This window comes from Odocoileus virginianus, chromosome 7 (assembly GCF_023699985.2).
Source record: "Odocoileus virginianus isolate 20LAN1187 ecotype Illinois chromosome 7, Ovbor_1.2, whole genome shotgun sequence".
Taxonomy (NCBI): Eukaryota; Metazoa; Chordata; class Mammalia; order Artiodactyla; family Cervidae; genus Odocoileus; species Odocoileus virginianus.
This window is the reverse complement of record NC_069680.1, coordinates 57,367,389-57,394,971: the sequence shown is the minus strand read 5'-3', so window position 1 is coordinate 57,394,971 and position 27,583 is coordinate 57,367,389. Positions and strand designations below refer to the sequence as shown.

At 35.3% G+C, this 27,583-nt stretch overlaps 2 protein-coding genes across 3 annotated transcripts in view; one reads left to right on the top strand and one right to left on the bottom strand.

Annotated features, from left to right (window-relative positions):
• CTNNA3 (catenin alpha 3) overlaps nucleotides 1–27,583 on the top strand; it is a 1,809,955-nt gene that overhangs the window by 568,198 nt on the left and 1,214,174 nt on the right. The window lies entirely within an intron of this gene.
• LRRTM3 (leucine rich repeat transmembrane neuronal 3) overlaps nucleotides 2,014–27,583 on the bottom strand; it is a 200,449-nt gene continuing 174,879 nt past the window's right edge. The window contains exon 3 of the mRNA XM_020889247.2: nucleotides 2,014–7,449. Coding sequence (XP_020744906.1) covers nucleotides 7,240–7,449 — 210 coding nt within the window. The 3' untranslated portion in view covers nucleotides 2,014–7,239. The remainder of the gene's footprint in view (nucleotides 7,450–27,583) is intronic.

Sequence of the window (27,583 nt, the reverse complement as noted above, 5' to 3'; positions counted from 1 at the left end):
GCATAGTCTTATCACAGTTGTAGTAGTGGTGATTTTTAGTAGAATTGTGACTTATAAGAGTACTTTACTGGCTCTTGAATCCCACATGGAGTATAAAAGAAAAAAATGTTACATGGCTGCTACGTGTTCAGGTAGTGTGAGAAAATAAAATGATAATGCATCTTTCCAATTATATAACCTTGGCTTGTTCAAGTTCAGGGAGAAACCAAAGAGATTGTTAGTCCAGTGGTTTAATTAAAAGCTCCTAGAAACATTAATGGAATCAGGAAACTATTTTATAATTACTAGTTAATAGCTGAGGCTGAGGAAGTTTTATTTGAAGATGTGAGTTTAAAAATAAATAAAAGCTTTATTTGGTCACCTGTATGTAATGATGAAAACATTTGTGTAAGTAATGATGCTTCTACAAAAAAATATCCCTACATAAACTTACCACAGGGAAGATTCTGCAACCCACGCCGTGCAATTGCCAGTTAACCTTGTGACTATAGATGATTGGTCTTTTTTGACATTGTCATTTGCACTAGGTACTTTACTGACTGTTCATGTATACAAGTTTTGCTTCATTTGCCAACATTCCCTCCATCTTTGACTAGTTGAAGTTTGTACTGTGAATACCTACTGATCATATTTTTGTTACAAGTTTATAATATAGCTAGGAAGATTGGAAATGAAAATACAATATGAGTATTTAGGAGTATGTATTTTTTGAGGCACTTCTTTCAAATGTTTATCCTTTTTAGGAAACAGTGTATAAAACTTCAAGAAAATAATGGGTATTTCTTTCCATTAAATTGTAGACTTGGGGTACTGAAGGAAATCTCTACACAGTGTGAAACAGCTTTGCAATTTTTCTGTTCAGGAATAGAAAAGCATGTTTCTTTTTCTCTTGTTTCCACACCACTTATTAAAATATATGAGCATAATTATATTGATTATAGTCTTTTTTAACATTTGAAAATGTGCTGTTGGATAGTAGGAGCACATCCTTAGAGTCAGGAGAACTAGATTTGAATCTCCAACTCTACTGTATAAGCCTTGGCAAATTATTCAACTACAATGATTCTTAGTTTTCTTTTTTTAAACAATAGTGGTTGTATCTATTTCCTAAGATAGTTTGAGAATGATATGAGGACAGCACGATGCCTATTACTTAATTTATTACTTAATTTATTATCATAAATTAAGCCTTTCCTCTCCCCTCAACTCGTTTTTCAACTGTTAGATTATTATCCATGAAAGTAAATAATTTAAGTGAATAACCCAACTAATTTAGGATGGTTTTCAGATATTTCTGTTGAAAAAGCTAGTGGGGAACAAATACTATAAATAACACAGTTTGTCAGGAAACAACCTGACCATTTTGTGTATACTTGTCTTTTGTTGTACATTCTTCTAATCAAGAAAAATGTTCAGCAGGTTTAGCAAACTAGATTCACATTGGAATAGGAAACTACAAGGATAATTTTAGACTAGAATAAAAAGTAACTGAATGGTTTAGTAGAAGTAAGTTCATCTGAATAACATTTTGCAAAATTTAGCAGGACTCAGAGATTGACTTCAGAGATTCTGATTCAGTAAATCTAGTACAGATCCAGGAGATTTGGGGTCATTTTGTTCTCTTAATAGTAACTTTGAGGCTATGTTTAAACTAATGAATAGAAAACAAGTTTAAGTTAACAAATAGAAATATATATATAGCTGTCACCTTTACCCATTCATATTAATACTGTTTTTCATATTGTTGTTTTAATCGGTCAGTTGTGTCCAACCATTTGTGACCCCATGGACTGCAGCCCACCAGGCTCTTCTGTACATGGGATTTCCCAGGCAAGAATACTGGAGTGGGTTGCCATTTCTTTCTCCAGGGGATCTTCCTGACACAGGGATCGAACCTGCATCTCCTGCATTGGTAGGCAAGTTCTTTACCAATGAGCCACCAGGTAAAATTGTTTTTCATCTTAGTCCAGACAAATAAACTCAGCAAATGAAAATGACTGAAAATAATCACTCTTCAGTGTCTATAGACCTACTCAAAACTAGAGATAGTCCTTTATTTTATTCAGTCTGAGGCAAAGACTGCATCATAGAACCTTTAAGGCCGTGCAGTACAAGTGTGCTGCAAAATTCACACAAGATATATGGAATCAATTTACAAAAATTGAGTTACTGAGTGATGTTTCAGATTAGAAAGCAAGAATGATTTACTTCGAGGATTCTTTTTCACACAGTCATTTGATATATTTGAATTATTATTTGATTTATACAAAATAAAATTTCACTTTGTTGGGAAGACAGATATCATATAAAACAAAGCATATAAATATTTGGGAGAGAGGAGGAAGAAATTCAAGAGTTCTCTAAGTCCTAGGTAACTGAGGCACTCTGTTGCTTTAAGAGCATGGTCCTTATTAGAAAGGTAAATAGTCAACTGTGGACTTTTTCAAACATTGATTTTACCCTAACTTTTAAAATGTTACATAGAAGCAGCCTCCTATCTCATAATAAAATCATAATGTAAGTCATGAGAGATCTTTACAAATAACCCACCACCATTCGATATATATTTAAAAAAATTTTTCAAGTGTTTCTTCCCTATTACAGTTGATAGTAAAATGAAGGGCTTCCCAGATTTCACTTAGTTGTAAAGAATCTGACTGCCAGTGCAGGAGACTTAAGAGACTCAGGTTCCATCCCTGGGTTGGGAAGATCGCCTGGAGGAGGAAATGGCAGCCCACTCCTGTATCTATGCCTGGAGAAACCCCTGGACAGAGGAGCCTGGCAGGCTATGGCCCATGGGGTCACAAGGAGTCAGTAACAACTGAAGCAATTTAGCACAGTAGAATGAAGAGTTTTGAAAGCCTGGATCCTCTGCCCTTGGTACCTCTCTAGTTAGGGACCACTGTGGTGAGTTGGAAGATAAGAATATTGTTGGAGGCTCTTACTTAACTGCGAGACCAACTGTTCTGGATTTCTTATTCTACAATCCACCCATTTGGACCTTGGGACTTTTTACATATTATGAGATTATTATATTTTTACCCAGAGCAATAAATTGTTAAGAGCTATACCACTGTAAGATGTTATTGTATCTACTTTAGAGATTTCTCATCTTTCCTGAGGTTGAATATCTGCTGGTCCTGTTGCTTTTCCCTTCATGTGCTACTGTCTCCCATTCAGAAACTCTAAATCAGACTTTCTTTTTTCCAGCTTACAAATCATTCACATCAAGTACCTGCCTTCATGCTTTCTGTTTCTTTACTTATTTTTAATGTTTAGTATGAGAGATGATATCTGTCTTCCAGTAAGGAACAGAGAAAAACAAATATATATTCTTAATGTCATATACAGTGATTTTATTTTAGAAATATTTTTGCAAAAAAGATTTTGCTATTTGTAAGCAGTTTGTGGAGTCATGCTGATCTGATTTCAAGTCAGGATTATGCTATTTCTCCTAAATGTTTAATTTGGGCAAGTTTTCTTTTCTTCTAAATAATATTCTTCTAAATAATTTCATATTAAAATATGTCTGATTTTATGGTTTTGGAAATAGGGATGGAGATGATAAAAATGAATTGATCAAGAATATTATTTACTTATTAGTGTATGTTTTATCATTTGTACATCAATTTGGATGAATTGCTTTTCATTTTTGTTGGAAGGAGAATAGAGAATTCTCTCTAGTTATAAGAATTCATGGTTCAATAATTATTTTTTGCTGAAACAAAAAAGGAAAAAAGAAAATTATGAAGGTTTTCCCAATTAGCTCTGAATTGAACATGTGTTTAATTGAACATGCTATAAACATATATTCAACCTTACACTCTGAATCTGTCTTATAACCATGCACACAATCTCAGTTTTGATCTTTGTCTTTTATCATGTGCTTCTCAATTTTATTCTGTACCTTGGGGCCTGTATACATCCAATTCCTGGAAGCAACAATTCTACACATTTACAAATGATATGATTTGTTAAGAAACTGATGACTTGTTATACTTTCTGAATAAAGAGTTTTAATGTGAGAGCCCAGTGTAGCACACAGAAAGAGTCCATTTAGCTCATATGTTATACAGATAGTGGAACTAATTTAAATTAGGGACGACTAAACAACATAACAAACATTTTTAAAAATTCTGTTTACTATCTGGAAATTCTCTGGCCCTGATTAGAGAGGGAAGGCTTTTAGATTAGTGGAAAGACTAATAGGATAGGGTCTGAATTTTGAGAGTAGGTCAGTTCCATCAATTATTAGCTCTATGTCCTTAGGCAAGTTTCAACTTCTTTGAGATTAATGTGTCTTCATAGATTGGTTATAAAGACAAAATGTGAAATGTGGTTTGTAAACCTCAGAACACTGCATAAATTTGTTTGCAGCTATTGCTGTTACTGTAACCACACTGGGCTAAACTGCATTTTTCAACTCCAAATACAGAAGCATTTCAGTTGTTTAAATAAGTGAATAGTAAGTAGGGAGACATGGAGTGGTTAGAAAGAAGAAATGGGAGATTATTGAATCCTGAAAAAGATAAGTTAGAGATAAGATTTTAGACACAAATATATAAATTGCAAATGTAAATATTCCAGACAGAATCTCCGTTAGCAGGTTTTCCTTTTCCCCCAGCGCCCACACTCCTGGGTATGGTAGAATAAAAATTAAGCAAACAAGTAACCCAGCACCTTTTTTTTTTTTGATTAGAGGTCCATTGGGTTTAATTTCAAATATGAGGAAAACGAAAGTTCTACGTTTACTTGGTTCTTACTGTATGTAGCTTGTAGTAAGTCCTCAGACACACAGAGCTGTGGTTCCAAAGTGTATGCTTCTATTTATAGTTGTTCACTTTAGATGAACTTAAAATGCCTAAAAAAGAAAGTGGTCTGGTTCAGGAAATAAAGGGCATATATTTGTGAGGCTCCCTAGAACCTTAAATTTTCTAAAAATGATTTGTCAATTTGAAAATGTCTGGAAAGATATATAAAGTGCTCATTTACACAAATTAAAAGATATTTGAATCTTTGCAAGGACAACTTCTAGTGAGAAAAAATTGCAAATAACATTTTGGTTTACATAATAAATAAAATTTTGTATCTGATTTCAGATCCACACATAATAGGTTCATAATTAATCCTCTATAGATTTGCTAACTGCAAAGCAAAATCCCAGTGTAGAGGATTAAGAATATTCTGACAGTAATAAATTACAAGAAAATTAGAAATTGGAAAAAATAGAGATTAAAATTAAACTGAAAATTACAAAATTTTTTGAATAGCAAATAATTTATGCAAGATATATTACAAAATCTGGAATGCTAAGTAGTTGATACAAGTACTGTGACATTTAGTTTCATTTAAATTCGTAAGTTTGCTCTTCCAACATTTTTTTTTCCCTCTGACTATATTTTCAACAAAAATTTGCCCTTCATTATTTAAATTCATTCTTCTTGAAGCTGCTCTTAAATTTGCAATGATAAACCTGCATAAAACTACAAATTTGAATTTCTTTGAAAGAAATAAAGAATTAAATGTTTGACATCAATTTTCACGTTATTTTCTTCATTATTTTTGACTGTCTTATCCCTATTAGATATATTCTCAACCTATTTTTGATGTCATAAATTAAAAATGGAAACCAAAAAGCACTTCTCCTAGTGTAACAGCAATTTAAACTTATATGTTTCAGAAAACACAAAAGAATGTATGAATACCATAGATAAAATGACAATATTTTCAAACAGTAACCTGTGTCAAGCAAACAACAGAAACAAGTTGATTATTTCAGCCTCTGAAAAGTCAAGTTTTCCTAATTTGATTGAATTAGCTTTATAATACAATCAGATAATCAATATAGGATCCAGGGTGGTTTCAAATTACTCTGGGTTATTTTTCAGATAATTTGGAAGTGAACCTCATTATAAAATAGCAATATAAACAGTGTAGAATATTTTAAGGATGTTTACAGTCTACTTCAGTGATAAAGTTCTTCACCATGGCTCTTGTGTATATTGAATGAGCTGTAAATATTTAGAGTTCTCCCCCAGGAGAAAATTGATGTAGCACACAAAGTGAAAATTTTCATATATATTTTCACACAAAGTGAAAATTTTCATCCCTTTGAGCTGATCCTAAAATGTAGCCTCACCATTCTAAAGGAGAAATTGTTTTAAAAACCAGGCACATTTTTGCCTAGACTGATGGTTATTTTTAGGTAAAACCACTTCAGATTAATTAAAAGAAAAATTTCTACTGTTCAATTATTATACTTTATCCTCCCACCTTGGCCTGAAATAATGAGATGTTAACAAGTTTTTCTTTGTCGCTGGCAGCTGCACCTTTTAAGTGTATCAAAGTCTGTTGCTGTGGTTACGGCCTTTGTTTCCAGTGATGTTTTGTCCATGCTTCCCTCCCCCCACACCCTTAACAATGGGTTACTCAAAAGAATGAAATAATGACTCATTCATTCGGAAATATATTGTTAAAAATATCCCTCTTTATCATTACATTTCACTGCTTAGAAACTAGGCTGTAATTCAAGGCAACAGTTAAATCTGAGAAGTGTTAAAAAAATCTTTGATTCTTTTTTTTCATTTATAAGAAAAACCTGTCTATGTAATTGAAGAACTTCTTACAAGTCTCAACAATTAAACCCTTTTTGGTTAATGTATTATTTCTGGAACAAGTAGATAAAATTCTACGCAGTAAGCATGATAAAAATCGTGCATGTTTTGCACAGCACAGAATTTTAGAGTCAAGGTTTCTGGGCACAAAAAGCAGTAACAAAACAGTCCCTACAAAACTGAGTAACTCTGAATAACACAAGAAATAAAATTTGTTAATTTAAAATTTTAGAAACTGAAATGTGTAAAGTTTGTAAAGTGAAATGTAATTAAATTATGGTACTGTACATACCAATTGTTTCTGTAATTGAAACTTTACAATATGAAAAATACATTAGCTCTGTACAGTTTTTACATATAGGTAGGATGAATTTTGAGAAAAAAAGATTTTTTTTTCAGGGTCATACTCTTTTTAAGTCAAAAAAATACTGCACAACTTAGCTAGTTACAAAGTGTAGACTTGAAACAATTCATGTCTTCTTTATTTCATAAATCAATCTTGGATTTTTGTTTATTTTAACAGGGGGTTGTGTTGTTTTTAGAGTCCACAATGAACAAATCTTCCTCATTTTGTCCTTGAGGTTACACAGTTTGGTGGCAGCTCTCGGCTTGCCACTCAGCTCAGTCAAGCCAGCGGCTGTTTATGGTCACTGACGCGGCCAGCTGCCGTGATTGTGCTCAGGTCCAGCTCAGCCTCTAGGTGTGTTTCCATCGAATCTTCCTGTGCATTCGTTTCAAAAGACTTATGAGAGAGAAGTTCGTGATGCACCCCACAATAACTTATTGTGGGCTGGTCGTATGCCAGAAAAGTTGACACATTCATTGATAAAGGTATCTGGGGAAAAATGACATGAGAAAAGTCAGTTATAAAAAGACAAACAGTTTTGGGGGCAAGATTTGGAGTCTGAAATGCTGATCTGACTAACCCCCCCACACTGTCCCAGTGATGTCCCTCGATCTCATACTAGCGAATACAATGCCACAGTTTTAAAGCCTGAAAAGGAGCTGCTTAGTTCTTCACTAGCACCTTCGGATAAATAGGGAACTAAGTGATTCTGAAAATGTTAAAAGCTTTCTTGCAAAAATAAAAAAAAAACAAAATGCTTTTCGTTCAGTGGGGCAAATTTGTGGTTTTAGAACTAGGAAAAATATTATTTGGTATTAGAATACAATTGAACATTAAAGTGGTTTTCAAACTTTGAGTTCTCAGTCACTTAGTCATTTCCGAGTCTTTGTGACATTTCCAAATCTTTAGCCTGCCAGGCTCTTCTGTCCAGTGGAATTTTCCAGACAAAAATACTGGAGTGGGTTGCCTTTTCTGTCTCCAGGGGGTCTTCCTGACCCAGGGACTGAACTCATGTCTTTTATGTCTCTTTACCACTGTGCCACCTAGGAAGCCCGTTATGCAGAAAAAGAACCTCCCTCTTCTTCAGCTCCAACCTCTGCTTCCCTACTTTTTTTTTTTTTTAATTCAGTAGGTCTGGGGTGGGACTGAAATTTGCATTTCTTACAAGTTCACATATGATACTGGTGCTGTTAATCCACACATCACACGTTGAGAGCCACTGCAGAAGAGAATTGTCTAGGCAAGTCATTCTGGCTCATTTTACTCAATAACTTCTTTTTATTTTATTTTTTTACATTTTAAAGTTTCATATAATCTGGATACTGTAGCTTAATATTGTTGTAAAAATCTATAACATTGTAACATGCTATGAAATAAAGAGTAGGGTTATCTTCATGATGTCTTTTTTAAAAAGCATCTTTTCTGTATTCCCATACATGCTCTTTTGGAAAATAGCAGTGATGGTGCCTGACTGCCATGATTTTGGAAATAATCTTGGACCCCTGTTCCTGTGTCACATCTCAATCACTGTTGGTAAATATTGTGACTATGTATCTCTGATCAGTAACTTCTTAATATTTATTTTGCGATGAGGATTCTTTGATACTTTAATGTCTGTATCTTGATCTAAAGTTTGGAGAACTCCCAGGAAGAATCTATGGCTCCTATTAAGGTCTAAAAGCAACAAAGGATGATGCTAGTTTGATGGCATCAGTGATATATATATATATATATATATATATATATATATATATATACACGTATATATGGATATATATACATATATATATAATGTGGAAGGGACTCTTTTGCTGATTGCAGCTTAATGAAAGGAAGCAATTTCTCAAAATATGAAGAAAAAACAAGAGTGGCCATTGTGAGCATAAGAGAAACACATGTGTTATGGACAAAAGGCAGACTGAAATGTAATCAGGTGTCAAAGTCTAGAGATTATTCCCATTTTTTCAATAAGATAAAAAAATTGTTCTAAAAAGTAGGCAGTTTTGAAGAATCTTCAGCCTTGATCTCTGTGTAATATCCTAATTATTTGTTCATATTGTTGAATTACCTTGGATAAAAACTTCCCCCATTCTTGTTTGGTGGTGGATAAAATATATTTCTGTTAGAGCATATCAGACAAAATTTGTTTCTAATCTCAGCTAAGATTGGAGTCCAAAGCTAAGAAAAATGGAATGCCCACGTTTTATTCATTAACTCTTTGTTTGCTTTCTTAGTCCTTTTCTCCATCCATAAGAACCATTTTTGCCTCTTCTCTTTACATCTGTATCCTTCTACCTTTATTTAGTTTTCCTTTAGTAAAAATTAGTTGATCTATCATTTGCTTGTTTTCTCTTAAATAAAAATACTCACTTCTTTTGAGATTATTATTTCTTTTTATTGTGAACATTTCAATGTCTCAAATGTGTAGAGCTTAGTCCTTGGAGACAGAAATGTAATCCTATACTTAAAATTACATTCCTGAGAATCCTTCCTATTTATTAATATGTGGATTTTTAAAAAATCTGAAGCATGTTATCTGATGTGTGAATAAAAGATGCCATACACTTTAAAGAATGATCAAAGTGATTGAAAGATTATATAGAAAATAATAGGATGCTTCCAAAGATGCTCATTTAAAATAAGGAAGAACTCCTATTGTTACAGATGAAATAGCCCAGATAACTGAAATATACTATTATGCAAAAGTAATTGTGCACCATGAATACATTTGAGTTACAGGAGAGAATGAAAATAGAGCTGTTATTGTGTGTGTGAGTTTAACATTAGCCTCTGGGAAATCAATGCTCTGTAATGCATTATGGGTCGTATATCTGTAGGATTTTACATACTTGTTCTTATTTGTCATGGAAACTTATGCTTTATGTATGCTATATTATTCCTGGCTTACTTGGAATTAACTCTACTGTGAATAATTCATAAATTCTATGGTGATGATTTATGAAAAATAACAAACCATGATACTTTTATTCTGTGTGTGTGTCTACACACACAAGGTCCTGCTTGATATAGTATCTAGAGGCTGCTAGTATCCGGAGTGCAAGTCTTAATTTGAATCATATCAATTAAGTAATTAGTTCTCATTGTTTATTTTAAAATCCAACATATTTTCTTTAGAGAGTTTCTTATTTGGGGATATGTTTTATTTTAAAACTCCTAACTCCTTAGTTGTACTTTCTAAATGTCAAGTCATATTTTTCACATTTTAATCTTTCTGAAATTGGGATGGTTCTTATCATCAGTGTGGATGTCTAACATGTATTTTCTTCTCTGAAAATGAAAGTGATTCTTAAAGCTGGTGATATCTTAATATCAAGAAAATAACATACTCACTTTATTAGTAAGTAGAATTTAACAACTAAACCTGTGAATATAACATCATAGTAGATTTTCCCAGGTTGACTTACTGACTTTGAAAATCTAAGAGAATTAGTTACATTCACATGTATATTTATAAGGAATACACACATATATTGACATACACATATATACAGCACGTAAGTATTGTACATAAATGAACATAATCTTGTGGCCAATTACTTATGATTTCAAAATTGTTTAAATCAGGTATGGAAATGCAAATTTTGATGATACATTAGTTTTAGACAATTATTTCATATTTGTTATTGTATAAAATATAAATAGGTGTACACTACACCTGTTCATTGTTGTTTAGTCAGTAGGTTGTGTCCCATTCTTGCAACCGTTGGACTGTAGCCCACCAGGCACCTCTGGCAAGAATACTGAATTGGGTTGCTGTTTCCTTCTCTAGGGGATCTTCCCGATTTAGGGATCAAACCTGCATCTCCTGCATTCCCAGCTGATTCTTCCCCACTGAGCCATCAGGGATGCCCATATGGAGAGAGATTATTTACACACACACACTCACACGCACACAGTGGCTGACTGCTTTCCAGGTGGCCTCGTGGTAAAGAATCCTCCTGCCAATGCAGGAAACGTTGTGAGATGTGGGTTCGATCCCTGGGTCAGGAAGATCCCCTGGAGAAGGAAATGGCAACCCACTTGAGTATTCTTGCCTGGAGAATCCCAGTGACAGAGGGGCTTGGCAGGCTATAGTCCATAGGGTCACAAAGATTCAAACACGACTGAAGTGACCTAGCACAGCCCAGCACAGCACAGTGATGGGGAAGCTATTCACTGCCACTAAACAAATACCTTGAGACTCAGATCCAATCCATGTAAATCCTTCTTGTCTGAGTCAGTAAGCACAACAGCCCCTCCCTTCCTCACACGATCAGCAGTCACGGGACTTGTGCCCCTTGTTTTCTTTGCCCTTTCCGGTCTGACCTGGGTGTTCTCTATTCATCTTCTCTGTCTTTGTCCCTTTCCCCATTTTTAACTGATTTGTATTAATATGCTGAAGCGGGAGAGGCACACAGCCCAGCTCTCCCCTATGGACAGAGTGTTCACCAGGGCAGTCCCAGTTTATGCTTTTGCCCCATTTTGGAAAATAAATCACTTAGTCAACCTACCTGAAGATGACCCAAATATGTTATTTTATAAAATGAAAATGAACAGCAAACTTGAGTGCCTGACTAGCTAGTCAGAATTGTCTTAAGAAGGGCAGTAGGTGATATAAATCTAAGAAGGCTCTGCTTCCCCAGACCTTTTGATCAGGGCTCTATTTAAAGTGTCTAGAATCTTCTTATCCTATCTTTCTGAGAACAGTTTCTTTCAGTGAATTTTAACCTGATAAACTCCTATTTTTAATTACTTGTGGTTTTCTTCATTGCTTTAGGTAAGTATTTGTCAGATGAGTTAATTATTCTTAAGACATAACTTATAGAGATCCAGGCATATGAAAACTTAAATCTCCACAAAGGAATATAATCTAGAGTCTGAGCTAAGAAATCATTATATGCTATTCTAATGATGAGACATAGTAGCTAACCCATTATTTAGGAAATTCCCCTCAGGAAAAATTTCTAGTCTTTCCAACCAGTCCATCCTAAAGGAGATCAGTCCTGGGTGTTCATTGGAAGGACTGATGTTGAAGCTGAAACTCCAATACTTTGGTCACCTCCTGCAAAGAGTTGACTCATTGGAAAAGACCCTGATGCTGGGCGGGATTGGTCAGGAGGAGAAGGGGACGACAGAGGATGAGATGGCTGGATGGCATCACCGACTTGATGGGCATGACTTTGAGTAAACTCCGGGAGTTGGTAATGGACAGGGAGGCCTGGCGTGCTGCGATTCATGGGGTTGCAGAGTCGGACACGACTAAGCAACTGAACTGAACTGAACTGAAACTAGTTACTTCTTTACATCGATGATATTGCCTGAGCAGTAATTTTCCAGTGTCTCTCTCAGCATCACTTATAGGTACCTTTCACACACACAAATTTTATAATGTTAGATGAATAAAAGTAACTCATCATTCAGTATTTTTTCCCATTTACTTAAAATGGGACTCTTGCAACTTTAAGGGGAAGGAAGAGCTTTTTAAAGTTTCCAATTTGTCATTACATAAAAATGGTCATTTTAATAATCCTGTATTCACTGCAAAATAACGTCTATGTGTATTTGTACAAATATATGTGTATATATGAACACTAATGTATATTGTTCATATTCTAATTAGTTAGTTACAAGCCATTTAAGCATCTTCTCTGTAGGACAGCAAAGATTGTTTATGTACAGTAAGCACTCTACAGAACAAAAGTGACAGCCCATTTTTTGAGAGGGAATAGAAAAAGGCTGTTTTTTTTTTCTTCCTCTAGAATTGCAAAATATAGGAAATTTTTGCCTGTTAAGTGTTATTTCTGAGTAGAGTTTTTTGTAATTATAAATATTTCTATTGATTTTCATTGAGCAGAATCCTCACACTGTTCCCATATATCACAGGGGAAGTCTTCCATTTTTATAAGGCCAAGCTTACCTAACAAGTATTCTACTTTCGTTGGTTGTTGAAAGATTGATACTTAAATTTTTTTGTAGCTAACAGGGTTTTGTTTTTCAATAATTTGCATGCAGTGAAAAAAACAGACTAGTATATTACATCTGTTTTTCTTCTAAATTTAAGAAATTTTCAACTGAGTTTATTTCTACCTGTTAACCATAGTGGATTCAAGTCAGTGTATGGCAAAACCAATACAACACTGTAAAGTAAAATAAATAAATAAATAAATAAATAAATAAAAAGAACAGCATTATTTTTTCAGTTAATAATGTTTTTCCAATTTGTCTCTAAATTTGTGTCAGATTGGGCTCATTACCTCTGGACCCAACCTAACTTCTTCCCATGGCCCTTATTCTGTTTTGGGGAACATCAGTTTAAGTCAGCTTTGCCAGTCCATTTGGCTCTTCCTTGTCCCTTGTTCCAAATGTCCCATTATTTGTCAATAACTTTACTGACATGAGAGACACGTATCTTTTGCATGCACTACTTCTCTCCTTTCTGTTGCCATTATCTTGGCTCAAAATAATATTACCTGTTTTACTTTAGTGACTGCATAAATAGTATGCCTCATCAGTACAGCTATAAAGAGAACTAAATATTTGTAAATTCATTTCTAGAGATTAGCTATATTTTTGTTTAATTAAATGTAAGCAGTATGTAGAAAATAGTAAATGCTTTTTTTTTTCTTTTTCTTTATCATGTCTGAAACATTACTCTGTCTTCGCAAAGAAATAGGATTTGAAATATACATTATCCTGGGAAATTGGCTTCCTTATAAACACTATTTCATATGTACATATAGATATATGTGAATATAAATACATGTGTATTATACCACTGCTTATACATTTCTCAATTTATTTAAAGTGTTTTAACTTTTTTCAAAATGCATTTGATAATAACTTTATTCTTACTTATCTTGATGCCTCTACTTTTGATTTCATTTACATAAGCTTATGGAAGTTTTCCAGACAGACTTTGTTTCCATTAGAGTATGTGCAACTTGATATGTATTTGGGGATTGGTTAGAAACATTTGTTTCAGTGCTACCAAACATGAGTTTTGTGTACAGGCTGGTAGCTTTAATTATGGTAAACATAGAAAGTTGTGTCTTTGATATTATTCATTGGTATTATTTGAGTAAAATTAAGAAACTTGATAGAATATATCTTTTCTGCTGGCAGAATCTTGAGAATTTTATGATTAATTACTATTTTGGTTTCTAAGTATTCAGGCAGTTGATAAAATGAAAGGAAAAGTAGCATAAGAAACCGTCACATTGAAGCTTCGTTCACTGTAAGAGTGTGGAAGCCTCTGCCTAGATGGTACCCCTGGTCCTACCTTAATTCTTTGGGATTTCCAGTGGTTTCTTGCCACCTGAGTGGCTGTGGCACTTATTCCATCTCTTGGTCAACTCCTGCCTGGACATGTTTCTGACATGCTACATGGTGGACTTAGGTCATCTTATTTAAGCCTCCCACAGCTGTTATAAGGTAAATATAATTATTCCTGTTTTACAGTTGAAAAAAACTAAGATTTAGATAGTTTAATTAATTAAATTCACTTATCTAGTGAATCGCAGAAGTGGTTTCCTGACTTCTTAACCAATATACTTTTTTGCATATTCCTCATGTTATCTAAATCACAATGGCTTTTGAGTCTAGAGAGGTGAGCAGAGTATAATGTGTCTGGTACTATTGACATCGATTGTCAACACTGAGTCTTAATTTTCAGTATGGAAAACACTATGATTTGCTAAGCTATACTTTAGCTTTATGATGCTGCTTTACACTTCGGGTCCTCAGGAAAGAAACCTGAGGTTGATCCAGGGATTCATGATGTTGGGTAGATGGTGATGACGACTCAAAATCAGAGCTCTCTGCTTTTACTAAGCTCATATTGGGCAAATTCAAGTGTAAGAAGCAGGGTCTAATCTGGAGGACATTCTGGATTGGGACAGGATTCTTAGTTATAGTTATAGTCCCAGATAAAATATGTGTAAGATTATTTAGGAAGACCTTTAGGGATTTTAAAGCTAGATACCTGTGTTGATTTGGAAATTGGTAGAAATTTTTCCAATTAAATGATGTTAGTTTTTCTTAACGTAAGATTCAAAAAGTTAGAAACCTCAGTTAATCTGATTATTTTGTTTTATATTAAATGATACTTGTTTTGATTTATTTCTGTATGGAAAAGAGTTATAGGTAAGTGCTGGAGTGCAGAAGTGGGGAAGTACAGAAATAAATATAAATAAGGTATAATTTCTGCTTTCTAACAAAATCATAGGCTAGTGCGGAGACAGGCAAATATGCAAGAGAGGAAAGGAAGGCAATGGATGGAGTGAGCTAGGAGACAAATGTGTGCATATATAAGGATGTGTGTGTGTGTGTGTGTGTGTGTGTGTGTGTGTGTGTGTGTACTCTGCTCTGGGTGATTCTGCTGGCTATGTTATTTATCCTTTGTGAGTGCAAAACAAACTAATCTTTATTTGAAAATAGTTTTGCTATTTTCCAGATTTATTGGCCAGAGTCAATATTGCTGGAGAAGTGATTTAATAGTTAACTTTTATAGACCCTCCCGCAAAGATAATATATTTTGCACTTTGAAATTTGTTTGAAAAGCAATCTATCTCTGGTACTCCTAAGCATTCTGATGGTTAATTCATGTGAGCACAATAGACTGTTGCAGCATTAATTTTAGTTATCTTGATTCTACTAGTAATTTATTTAAAGAAGCATTTTCAGAAAGTAATTAAGAGCCTGAATTTATGTTATGCTACCCTTAAACTTAGAAAACAAAACTAGTTTTTTATACTTTTAAATTCTTGCATATAACCCATGCCATGGATGACTGGGCTTTATGGGAACTGTATGACTGAGATAATCTGTTAAAGTCTTATGATGTCAAGGCCAGGACATTATGATTCTAGGATAGAGTTAGAGGGCTATAATGAATTTCAAAAATCCACACTAATAATGAATCACATAGAGTTGCATTATAATGTTTGAGAAATTCTTCATTTGTATTTCAATTCTTTAAAAGTTTTTATTAATTTTATTTAAAGATCTCAGTGTTGTTGAGATCTTTAAAGAAAATATGTAAAGATATTAGTTTAAATATATATAAGAAATTAGTTTAAATTTGAAATATATAAAATGTTAAAAAAGCAATATTAAGAATACAATGATTATTCTTAATTTGGTGATTTTACTCCTAAAAATTTCAGAATGTTATATCTGTGCTTTGTCCTTTAATACCTTCTACACCTGCATGTTTCACTTGTTAGTAGTCACTAGAATCATGGCCCATGATCTCCAAGAGGTTGTTGCACCTGCCAAATTAGTTCTCCCGGTAATGGACTCTGCCCTGGATACTTCTATGTTAACCTCTGTTTTATTTTTGTAGTGCCAGTGGAAAGTGATATTTCACTTTTACTGAGGGAAAGCAAAATGCCCCAAACTGTTTTCATTTACATGAAAATCTTCTGCACAGCCTGATGCCTGCTAAATTGGCTCTGTTGCCAGGTAAAGTGAACGGAATCCAAATTGAGATTATGGCTCAAAGGCCCCACTAATCTTGCTCCTATGTTTCCAAATGTATTTTTTTCATACGGTTGTGCAATGAGGTACAGTTGCTAATCAGTTTGAAAACAATCTCATGCTTTTTATTTTTACTGTAAATTATCATTATAGCAGTTCACTTGAGGATCTTATAATGGTGATACAACAATTGGTATTTTTAATCTAGATTTATATAAATATGTGAAAATGAAAATCACCAATTATAATAAACACTACAAAGCAAACAAATAACAGTGTTTAGTATTGCTACAAGTAACTGATGAACTCTATCTATGACTGGCAGTGCACTTTAGCTTCATAGGGAGGTTCTAAATAGGATTTCCCTGACCACTGGCATTACATTTGGTTTTCCGTCGTGATTTCCAACATCCTATGGCTTTTTCTTCCTCACCAGCTTACTGTTGTTTTGGCATTCTTCACAAAACAGGTTCTCTGTTTCTTACATACTTGATCTAGTGAGTTGTCCTACATTGGTAGGACCTTGATATTCCAACTTTCTTAGCGGTTCTTTCTTATTTCTGTCTAGAACCTACGGGACAGTACCTCAGGATTACATAAATCCTGTAGCTGTCTTCCAAATAAATAGGCTTTCAAATGATGCAATAACTTCTCTTCTACTTTATTATTAGATTAATTCAGATTTTGGTTGAAATTATCTCCAAACTAAATGAGCTGATACTGTACATGGTTAGTTAGTGAGTCGTGTCTGACTCTTGCAACCCCATAGACTGTGGCCCGCCAGGCTCATCTGTCTGTGGAATTCTTCAGGCAAGAATACTGGAATGGGTAGCCATTCCCTTCTCCAGAGGAACTTCCCAACCCAGGGATCAAACCCTGGTCTCCTGCACTGCAGGGGGCTTCTTTGCCACTTGAGCCACCAGGGAAGCTCAGTACTGCATGTGCATCTGCCCAGCTGCGTACCAATCCTGCACTTGAGATTTAGCTCAAATATCATTTATTTGATGAAAATTCCTCAGATGAATTTGATTCTGTAGGAATGAGACTCTGCTATGAATTTATTCAGAATTGAATTTCTTGAATATATGCACATAAGTATCAATATGTATTGTTCCTTCCTTCCATCCATCCATCCATCTATTCATCCATCCATCCATCCATTATTGAGTACTCTTGGGATCCTGAATGAACAAAACCAACTCCCTGACTTCAAAATCAAGCAGTTGTAAAACACTCCTCTTTTCCTAGATATGTATGGAGGAAATTGAAGGAAATACCTGTCTTTGCTGTGAGCTTTGTATAGATACTGTTTTTGAGCTGACCTGGCCAGTCATATATATATGTGTGTGTGTGTGTACATATATATATATATATATATATATATATATATTATTTAATTTATCTTAACATTGTCTAGCAATCATGACTGTAAATTTGATAGAGAATAAAGATATCACAGGGGTTATGCTCACTGTTTATTAGTAAAAATTTGAAAGTTCTTGTGAGTGGAAACACTGGCAGGGAAAAGAATTGCTTCTCCCAAAGTTAATGTTTATAGGGTGAAATCAGATCTTCAGATAAGAATGAGCTAATATGTGTATCGAGTTTATTATTAATGATTTAGCATAATTAAAACATATTATTAATGTAATATTCATTGTTCTCTTTTTGAATTGTATATGACATAAATGTTAGGAACATCAGAAAAGGTAGGTACTGACAATATAGCTTTTATTATAATACAGTAAAATAATTCTTGGTCTTTCCAGGAGCCTTACTGGTAAAGAGTCCACCTGTCAATGCGGGAGATGCAGGTTTGATCCCATACCTACTCGAGTTTTCGTTGTTTTTTTCTTTTTGCACTGTTCACTTAAAAGGTTTTCTTATCTCTCCTTGCTCTTCTTTGGAGCTCTGCATTCAGATGGCTATATCTTTCCCTTTCTCCTTTACCTTTAGCTTCTCTTTTTTTCTCAGCTATTTGTAAGGCCTCCTCAGACAACCATTTTGTCTTGTTGTGTGTCTTTTTCTTGGGGATGGCTTGGGTACAGTGTTATGAACCCTCATCCATAGTTCTTCAGGGACTCTGTATATCAGATCTAATCCCTTCAATCTATGTGTCACTTCCACTGTATAATCATAATGAATTTGATTTTGGTCATACCTGAATGGTCTAGTGGTTTTCCCTACTTTCTTTAATTTAAGTCTGAATTTTGCAATAACGAGCTCATAATCTGAGCCACAGTCAGCTCCAGGTCTTGTTTCTGTGGACTGTATAGAGCTTCTCTATCTTTGGCTGTAAAGAATATAGTCATTCTGATTTCACTATTGACCATCTGGTGATGTCCATGTGTAGAGTCATCTCTTGTGTTGTTGGAAGAGGGTGTTTGCTATGACCAGTGCATTTTCTTGGCAAAACTCTGTTAGCCTTTGCCCTGCTTCATTTTGTACTCCAAGGCCAAACTTGCCTGTTACTTCACATGTCTATTGACTTCCTACTTTTATATTCTAGTCCCCTATGATGAAAAGGACAACTTTTTTTGGTGTTACTTATAGAAGGTCCTGTAAGTCTTCATAGAACCATTCAACTTCAGCTTCTTCGGCATTAGTGGTTGGGGCATAGACTTGGATTACTATGCTTTTGAATGGTTTGCCTTGGAAAGAACCAAGATCATTTTGTCATTTTTGAGATTGCATCCAAGTACTGCATTTCAGACTCTTTTGTTGAGTATGAGGGCTACTCCATTTCTTGTAAAGGATTCTTGCCCACAGTAGTAGATATAATGGTCATCAGAATTAAATTCACCCATTCCCACCCATTTTAGTTCATTGATTTCTAAAATGTCAGTGTTAACTCTTGCCATCTATTTGAGTGCATCCAATTTGCCTTGATTCATGGTCCTTACATTCCAGGTTCCTATGCAATGTTGTTCTTGATATCATCAATAAAGGACAGAATTGGTAAGGACCTAACAGAAGCAGAAGAGATTAAGAAGAGGTGGAAAGAATACACAGAAGAACTGTACCAAAAAAGGTCTAAATTATCTGAATAGCCACAATAGTGTAGACATTCACCCATAGCCAGACATCCTGGAATGTGAAGTCAAGTGGGCCTTAGGAAACATTACTATGAGCTAGTGGAGTTGATGGAATTCCAGATGAGCTATATCCAATCTTAAAATATGATGCTGTTAAAGTGCTGCACACAACATACCAGCAAATTTGGAAAACTCAGTAATGACCACAGGACTGGAAAATGTCAGTTTTCATTCCAATCCCAAAGAAGGGCAATGCCGAAGAATGTTCAAACTACTACACAATTGCACTCATTTCACATGCTAGCAAGGTAATGCTCAAAATCCTTCAAGCTAGGTTTCAACAGTGAACAGAGAACTTCTAGATGTACAAGCTGGATTTAGAAAAGGCAGAGGAATGAGATCAAATTGTCAACACCTGTTGGATCATAGAAAAAGCAAGAGAATTCCAGAAAAGCATCTACTTCTGCTTCATTGGCTACACTAAATCCTTAGACTGTGTGGAACACAACACACAGGAAAATTCTTCAAGAGATGGGGATACCAGATGACCTTACCTGCTTCCTGAGAAACCTGTATGCAGGTCAAGAAGAAACAGTTAGAAGCAGACATGGAACAATGGAATGATTCAAAATGGGAAAGTAGTATGTCAAGGCTGTATATTGTTATCCTGCTTATTTAACTTATATGCAGAGTACATCATGAGAGATGCCAGGCTGGATGAATCACAAGCTGGAATCAAGATTGGTTGGGAAAATATCAGTAGTCTCAGATAGGTAGATGACACCACCCTTATGGTAGAAAGTGAAGAGGAACTCAAGAGCCTCTTGATGAAGGTGAAAGAGGAGAATGAAAAAGCTGGCTAAAATTCAGCATTTTAAAAAATGAAGGTCATGGCAACCAGTCCCATCATCATGGCAAATAGGTGGGAAAAAAATGGAAACACTGATAGACTTCATTTTTTTTGGTTCTAAAATCACTGTAAACAGTGACTGCAGCCTTGAAATTAAAACACTCTTGCACCTTGGAAGCAAAGCTATGACAAACCTAGATAGTGTATTAAAAAGTAGAGACATCACTTGGCCAACAAAGGTCTATCTAGTCAAAGCTATCATTTTTCCAGTAGTCATATATGGAAATGTGAGTTGAACCATAAAGAAGGCTCAGTGTTTAAGAATTGCCACAGTTCAAAAGTGAACTGTGGTGCTGGAGAAGACTCTTGAGAGTTCCTTGGACAGAAAGGAGATCAAATCAGTGAATCCTAAAGAAAATCATCCCTGAATATTCACTGGAAGGACTGATATGGATGCTGAAGCTCCAGTACTTTGGCCACCTGATGCAAAGAGCTGACTCACTGGAAAAGACTCTGATACTGGGAAAGACTGGGGTAGGAGAACAGGGTGACAGAAGGATACATGGTTGGATGGCATCCCTGACTCAGTGGACACGAGTTTGAGCAAACTCCTGAAGATGGTGAAGGACAGGGAAGCCTGTCATGCTGCAGTCCATGGTATAGCAAAGAGCTGGACACAACTGAGTGACTGAACCCACTCCAGTATTCTTGCCTGGGAAATTCCATGGACAAAGGAGCCTGACAAGATACAGTCCTTGGGGTTGCAAAAGAATTGGACATTGACTTAGTGGATAAACAACAACAACACATTTCTTGATGACATTTAAATAAAGATCAGCTTCTAACCTGTGTTAACATGTGTAGATTTGTGAGTGGTGACTATCATTGGACTGACTGGAAGTAATGTTGGGGTTGGGGAGTATCTAGATCTTCTCAGTGTTTTACTTATGTTGTCTCACTTAATTTTAGTATCTGTTTTTTTCACAGCTATACCTAGCATTTACAAACTGTCATTTTCTAGGGTTCATTTTTTGTTACTTTACTTCATAGGATGTAGTATGTCTGACACTAGTTTCTTAGTAATAATGAACAGGTTAATGATGGTTATATCTTTGATCAGTGTTATCAGCTATGCATATGTGCAGATGATATGTTTTCAACCATGAGTTTGATTAAACTAATTAAAAATAAGCTACATAAAGAGAAAATGTGAGGTGTTATTTCTTAATGGTCCACTTTATTTTATTAACATTTTAATGATTTGGTTTCAACTCATAGTACAAAATAGATATCAAATGCAATAAAAAAATTAAAAATATTTTAGGCCATATTTGGGCAGTAAAGCGCAAGCCTGAGGTTGCATAACAGTCTTCACTATCATCAGGATACTGGACTGAAAGAATATGCTTTAGCTTCTTTTAACACAGCTGGATGTTCAGCAATAAAGGCACAAATATACAACAACATGAGGGGGCTTTATGCAAGTGTTTTATTATTGGTTTCTTATTTTTAGGTTATATTATTTATACTGCTAATCTATAATTTGAATGATATAAGATTAGTGATGAAGAAAAGGATGAAACTTATATTTAGATATGTACTCCAGATAGATTTCCTCAGGGATATGGGTTTTTGCATGAAAAGTTTGACCTATTATCATTATGAATGTTTTTAACAGTTCATCATTTTCACATTACCTAAGTATCTATTATGAAAGCATTGTAGTCTTCCTGGGATTGAAGCTGTGTCTTCTGTACTGCAGGCAGACTTTACCAACTGAGCTACCAGGGAAGCCCTATGAAAGTATTGTAGTATCTACAAAGTATCAAGATTCAAAGTGAAGAACAGGTCACAAATTTTGCAGAAATGGATGATTAAAGAAATCTAATGTAAAGGTTAGAAAATCTAATCTAGGGGGTCAAAATGATTTTTGTTTTCTCAAGGTTACTAAGGAAGATGTCACTTGAATAAAACTTAGAATAGAATTATAAATTAATTTTTCAATGAATGTACTCCTAATAGGGCTTCCCTGGTGGCTCAGATGATAAAAGAATCCACCTGCCCATGCATGAGACCGGGGTTTGATTCCTGGGTGGGGAAGATACCCTAGAGAAGTGGCAACCCACTCCAGTTTTCTTGCCTGGAGAATGCTATGGACAGAGGAGCCTGGTGGCTGCAGTCCATGGGGTCACAGAGTCAGATATAACTGGGCACCTAACACATACACACACTTAATATCAATTCTCTCCCGTCAAGTTTAGTTTTAAAATCTTTGAAATCTCTTAATGGGTTTCTGATATTATATGGAATAATGAACATGCTATATTATATAAAATACATAAATATAGTATATAACATATTATAATTTATAATAAACATTAGTTTATGTTATATACTATAGGCATATTATGTATAAAAGTGTATATATACTAGCCCTGCCTTATCCACAAGGTATTCTAAGACCTGTGTGTGTCTTAGAACCAGGCATTCAGTATATGCCTGAAACCATAGATGGTACTGAATCGTATATATACTGTTTGCTGTTTGTTGTTTACTATACATACATATCTAAGGTAAAGTTTAGTTTATAACTTTAAACATGGTAAGAGACTACCCAAATTGCCAGCATCACTCCTCTTGTGCTTTGAGAGCAATATTAAGTTAAATAAGTGTTACTTGAACACACACTGGGATACTTCTAAAGCTGATCAGTTAATGGAGATAGCTGCTAAGTGACTAATGGGCAGGTAACATGTACAGTGTGGATATGCTGGATTAAGAGATGGTTTGCGTTTCTGGTGGTCCTGAGATGGAGGGCAAGAGATTTCATCACACTACTCAGAATGGCACACAAATTAAAACTTACGAAATGCCTCTTTTTGGAATTTTTCATTTAACATTTTTGTGTCATGGTGGATCACAGGTAACTGAAACTACAGGAAGCAAAACCAAGGGTAAATAAGGAAGGAGTTCTGTGTTTGTATGTGTGTTATGTGATGGTTAGTGACTCTTTCCTAATAGGAACATCTCTGGTATTTTCTTTCTATTACTCCTCCTCCCTTGGATTTGTGAAATTCTCACTCCATGCACAGAATTGGGCCACAGCCACACATTTGAGGCTAATTCAGGAGCAATAGATGTGAGGATAGATTGTCTACCATCTCTGGGCTTCTATTATCATTCTGAATATGTAAATAACAACTTAAGAAAATAATTGGTAAATGACACTAGTTGTGAGTACAGATTCTTGTTTATAAACATTAGAACCTAGAGCCCCTGATTATATCCACTCCCTGAGAAGTTTTGCCAAAATGAGGCAACTCTTCTTTGAACTGGCATGTCCTTGGAAAATGATTATTTTCCACTCTAATATGAAAAGCCAAAAAAATATGACACTGAAAGATGAACTCCCCAGATCAGTAGGTGTTCAAAATGCTACTGGAGAAGAGTGGAGAAATAACTCCAGAAAGAATGAAGATGTGGAGCCAAAGTGAAAACAATGCCCAGTTGTGGATGTGATGATGATGATGGAAGTAAAATCTGACGCTATAAAAAACAATATTGCATAGGAACCTGGAATGTTAGGTCCATGAATCCAGGCAAATTGGATGTGGTCAAACAGGAGATGGCAAGAGTTAACATCGACATTTTAGGAATCAGTGAACTAAAATGGACTGGAATGGGGGAATTTAATTCAGATGATAATTGTATCTAATATTGTGAAAAAGAATTCCTTAGAAGAAATGGAGTTGCCCTCAAGTCAACAAAAGAGTCTGAAATGCAGTACTTGGGTGCAATTTTTAAAATGACAGAATGATCTTTGTTCATTTCCAAGGCAAATTTCAATATCACAGTAATCCATGTCTTTGCCCCAATCACTAGTGTCAAAGAAGCTGAAGTTGGACAGTTGAATAAAGACCTACATACCTTCTACATGTATCAGCAAAAAAAGATGTCCTTTTCATCACAGGGGTCTCTACACATGGACATCACCAGACAGTCAGTACCAAAATCAGATTGATTATATTCTTTGCAGTCAAAGATGGAGAATCTGCTCTATACAGTCAGCAAAAACTAGACCTGGAGCTGACTGTGGCTCAGATCATGAACTGTTTATTGTAAAATTCAGACTTAAATTGAAGAAAGTAGGTAAAACCATTATGCAATACAGGTAAAACCTAATCAAATCCCTTACAATTATATAGTAGAAGTGGCAAATAGATTCAAGGGATTAGATTTGATAGACAAGAGTGCCTGAAGATCTATGGACAGAGGTTCATGACATTGTACAGAAGGTAGTGATTAAGACCATCCCCAAGAAAAAGAAATGCAAAAAGGCAAATAGTTGTCTGAGGAGGCCTTAAATATCCAAGAAAAGAAGAGTAGCAAAAGGCAAAGGAAAAAAAAGGAAAGATATACCCATCTGAATGTGGAGTTCCAAGATAGCAAGGAACGATGAGAAAGCCTTCCTAACTGATCAATGCAAAGCAGTAAAGGAAACCAATAGAATGGGAAAGACTAGAGTTTTCTTCAAGAAAATTAGAGACCAAGGGAACATTTCATGCAAAGATGGGCTCAATAAGGGACAGAAACAGTATGGACCTAACAGAAACAGAAGATATTAACAAGGCGTGGCAAGAATACACAGAAGAACTATACAAAAAAGACTGTAATTACCCAGATAACCACGATGGTGTGATCACTCACCTAGAGCCAGACATCCTGGAGTGTGAAGTCAAATGGGCCTTAGGAAGCATCACTATGAGCAAAGCTGGTGGAGCTGATGGAATTTCAGTTGAACTATTTAAATCCTGAAAGGTGATGCTGTGAAAGTGCTGCACTCAATCTGCCAGCAAATTTGGAAAACTCAGCACAGGCCAATGGCCACAGGACTGGAAAAGGCCAGTTTTCATTCCAATCCCAGAGAAAGGCAATGCCAAAGTATGTTCAAACTACTGCACAATTGCGCTTATCTCACACATGCTAGCAAAGCAATGCTCAAAATTCTCCAAGTGAGGCTTCACCAAAACATGAACGGAGAACTTCCAGATATACAAACTGGATTTAGAAAAGTCAGAGGAACCAGAGATCAAATTGCCAACATCCATTGGATCATAGAAAAAGCAACAGTTCTAGAAAAACTTCTACTTCTGCTTTATTGACTATGCCAAAGCCTTTGACTGTATGGATCACAACAAACCTGTGGAAAATTCTTCAAGAGATGGGAATACCAGACCACCTGACCTGCCTCCTGAGAAGTCTGTAGGCAGGTCAAGAAGCAACAGTTAGAACCGGACATGGAGCAATGGACTGGTTCCAAATAGGAAAAGGAGTACGTCAAGGCTGTATATTGTAACCCTGCTAATTTAACTTATATGCACAGTACATCATGCAAAATACTAGGCTGGATTAATCATAAGCTGGAGTCAAGATTACTGGAAGAAATATCAATAACCTGAGACATGCAGATGGCACCACCCTTATGGCAGAAAGGTAACAGGAACTAAAGAACCTATGATGAAAGTGAAAGAGGGGAGTGAAAAAGCTGGCTTAAAACTCAACATTCAAAAAACTAAAATCATGGCATCCAGTCCCATCACTTCATGGCAAATAGATGGGGAAATAATAGAAACAGTGACAGACTTTATTTCTTGGGCTCCAAAATCACTGCAGATGGTAACTACAGCCATGAAATTAAAAGACATTTACTCCTTGGAAGAAAAGCTGTGATCAACCTAGACAGCATATTAAAAAGCAGAGACATTACTTTGCCACCAAAGGTCTGACTAGTCAAAGCTATGGTTTTTCCAATAGTCATGTATAGATGTGAGAGTTGGACCATAAAGAATGCTGAGTGCTGAAGAATTGATGCTTTTGAACTGTGGTGTTGGTGAAGACTCTTGAAAGTTCCTTGGACTACAAGGAGATCAAACCATTCAATCATAAAGGAAATCAAGGCTGAGTTTTCATTGGAAGGACTGACACTGAAGCTGAAGCCCCAATACTTTAGCCACCTGATAAGAAGAACTAATTCATTGGGAAAGGCCCTGATGCTGGGAAAGATTGAAGGCAGGAAGAGAAGGGGACAACAGAGGATGAGATGGCTGGATGTCATCACGGACTTGAAGTGCATGAGCTGAGCAAGCTCCCGGAGTTTGTGATGGACAGGGAAGCCTGGCGTGCTGCAGTCCATGAAGTTACAAATAGCCAGACATGACTGAGCAACTGAAATGAACTGAATAGAGAACTCATTAGATTTTCTTACCTTTTATTTTAATTCTTTTTTCATGTGCCTTTTTATTTGCTTCAGTTGCTTACAATTTAATAAAATATTTATGACTTTTACAAGTAAATCAAACTCTCAAAATAATATAATGGGAATCATGCTAAGTGCCTTTGGGGAGAACTAATGTATTTTGAATGGCTTATTTGTTTATTTTAATGATTTTATAATTTTTTATTACAGGACATAAAGTTGAGGCATACAAAAGTGACAGAGTAGGACAAAGGCTCTGTAGTTTCTTAATAAATGTACTAAGGTCTTATTGTTGAGCTGTAATCACTGTCTAGTATCTGAATAATACAGTGTTTCTTATCTTTTTCTGAAGGAGAAATTAAAAATACAAATTAAATACAGAAAAAATCTAGAAAATAAGAACATTACAAATATAATTCAAGTGAATTTCCAAGAACATTGTTGAAATATGTTGATGTAGGCAATAAAAAATAGTATAATGGGATGGCATCATTCTGTCTAAGTGAAGTAAGTGAAGTCGCTCAGTCATGTCTGACTCTTGGCGACCCCATAGACTGTAGCCTATCAGGCTCCTCTGTCCATGGAATTTTCCAGGCAAGAGTACTGCAGTGGACTGCCATATCATTCTGTCTAGGGGATGGGAAAAACAGGAAAAATAAAACCATAGTTTTAGCACTGAGACATTTCCTAGATGGTAGCCCCATGAAAAAACACTGAAAAATTTATTGGACCAGTTTGCTAATCATTATACTGATTATTTATTCCTCACTGTGTCTTTAATGAAAAAGGAACTGTGTAGCTTATATTTGTGTCATGGTACTGAGGCTACCCCTTAGACCCTTTGTTTTTACCTGAGGACATTAGCAACATGGTTTGCACGAAAGCGAGACTTTTCGCCTAATAAATCAGATCGTTCCTATGGGTATTTAAAGGGATTCAGAGTGCCAGAATTTTAATAAGGCAGAAGTCTTCGTATCAGAATGCTAAGTGGGTCCCTGATGACAC